We start from the raw sequence: 1769 nt of genomic DNA, 5'->3' as shown, positions 1-1769 counted from the left end.
ATATATATATATATACATATACATATATATATATATATATATATTATATATTGGGCAAAGTCTTTCTTGTAAACAATTCCTGTTAAATGCAAAAGCACAAGTGGCGTCAATGATTTTAAGAGAACATTTCTCTAACTCTCTGTATTTCCTTTTTTCTTCATAATTCAAGCTCTGTAGGAAATAGTGAAAGGCTTTAGAATGTTGATTCATTTTACCGACAGCTGTTTCAACCATTATAAATGGTCGTCTTCAGGGAAATACACTACATCAAGACAAACATGGGTATATAAGTTCGAGTAAAAACGCCAGGGAGAGGTCACTTGTATAGTGGAAATCTGTCTACTCCACTAAGACTGGAAGAGTAACCGGGACAAGCTTCCCGATGTGGGATTTTCGTTCCCGGTAGTCTAGACACAATTCCCATGCGGGTTTTTGTCCCGTGGTGACGGTCTGTATTTTTTATTGGAGGGGAGCACATAATCAGATGATATCTGTACATTTAAAATAGGCTTTTGTAAAGCGATGCTCACTGCTTCAGCTACTACTAAACTTCCATAATTGTTATCATGGTGGATGATCGTTGTATCTCTTATGAGATCTACTAGGGGCGGCTTTTTATCGTGGGCATCGACAAAATTTTGGTGGATGGCTCCGTTGTTACGGTGAGCTTGCAGTCGTCTTCTTAAGGTAGTGAGGGTATAGCCGACGTAGCTAACATCGAGGGGCTTGCATGCCCCTTCAGAACATTTTAATTTATATACTACCCCGGTTTTAAGTTCCTTTGGACACGCGGGGAAAGTGCTGCTTTTCATCACGAGGGAGGCAATCAGGCTGGGACGGCTGAAGACTTTCAGTGAGACCCTTTCGTAGGGCTCCTGAGGTGAAACACCTCTAGAGATAATCCTACGAAGGGTATCGGCTTCCTGTCTGTAAGCAGTGCCAAAATCTATCTTATGGTAAATCATTAGGGTTTTCTCCGCGTTGTCAGCAGTGGTCTTCACTCGGGTGTGAAACTCTTCCATATTCCTCCTAATGACATCTTCTATGGTGTTACAAGAGAAGCCATTATTCGTTAACACCTGTCTAACAAGTTCAAATTCTGTATGAACAGCTTTCCACGTACTGCAATGGGAGAAGGCCCGCCTGACGTAAGCACCAACTACAGACCTCTTATAAGCATCTGGACAATCTCCCCTGGCATTTAGGCAACGCCCAACATTGGTATCTTTTGTGAAGACAGAAGTAGCGTAATGGTCCTCTTTCTTTTCGACAAGGACATCAAGGAAAGGAAGGGTTTTGTCCTTATTCCCTTCGATGGTAAAATTGAGGACTGAATTGGCTTTGAGGGCGTCTACTAACTTCCTGGTATCGCTGCTTTCTCTGACGGAAATGAAATATCATCAATATATCTGGCGTAAATCCTCGGTCTATGGTGACTATTGAAGGTCTTAGTTTCTATAGCAGCCATGTACATGTTGGCAAATAGGACACCCAGGGGTGATCCCATCGCAACACCATCTACCTGACGGAAGGGTTCCCCTCTGTGGGAGAGGAAAGGTGCCTCCATCGTCATTACAGCATCTTGCTTAGGTGCTTATCTAAATAATTCTTAAAGCTTCGAGCTGAACTACACTGCACTGCCTCTGCAGGAAGTTAATTCCATTCATTAACTACACGGTTGGCGAAGTTGTTTCTACCCACTTCCAAATTAAATCTATTTCCTGACAATTTAAGACCTTTGTTTCTTGTCTGATTCTCAATCAGTGTGA

General features: G+C 42.1%; 1 protein-coding gene across 1 annotated transcript; it reads right to left on the bottom strand.

Annotated features, from left to right (window-relative positions):
• Nucleotides 1–339: 339 nt before the first annotated feature.
• Nucleotides 340–1567, bottom strand: LOC143021168 (uncharacterized). Its single transcript, XM_076178460.1, has 3 exons — nucleotides 1473–1567; nucleotides 1089–1380; nucleotides 340–450 (listed from the first exon to the last, which is right to left on the bottom strand). Exons 1-3 carry the CDS (start codon nucleotides 1565–1567, stop codon nucleotides 340–342), a joined length of 498 nt encoding a protein of 165 aa, XP_076034575.1.
• Between the last annotated feature and the right edge of the window lie 202 nt (nucleotides 1568–1769).

This window comes from Oratosquilla oratoria, chromosome 41 (genome assembly GCF_046742065.1).
Source record: "Oratosquilla oratoria isolate Oo_2021 chromosome 41, ASM4674206v1, whole genome shotgun sequence".
NCBI classification, from domain to species: domain Eukaryota; kingdom Metazoa; phylum Arthropoda; class Malacostraca; order Stomatopoda; family Squillidae; genus Oratosquilla; species Oratosquilla oratoria.
Note: the sequence above shows the minus strand (reverse complement) of the source record. Positions and strands in the feature narration are given on the sequence as shown.

Coding starts and splice junctions, on each gene's coding strand:
- LOC143021168 (XM_076178460.1), bottom strand. CDS start 1,567: ATGGAGGCACCTTTCCTCTCCCACAGAGGGGAACCCTTCCGTCAGGTA. Junction 1,381..1,472: donor GGTGTCCTATTTGCCAACAT/GTACATGGCTGC, acceptor CATTTCCGTCAG/AGAAAGCAGCGATACCAGGA. Junction 451..1,088: donor TTCATACAGAATTTGAACTT/GTTAGACAGGTG, acceptor TAAAAAATACAG/ACCGTCACCACGGGACAAAA.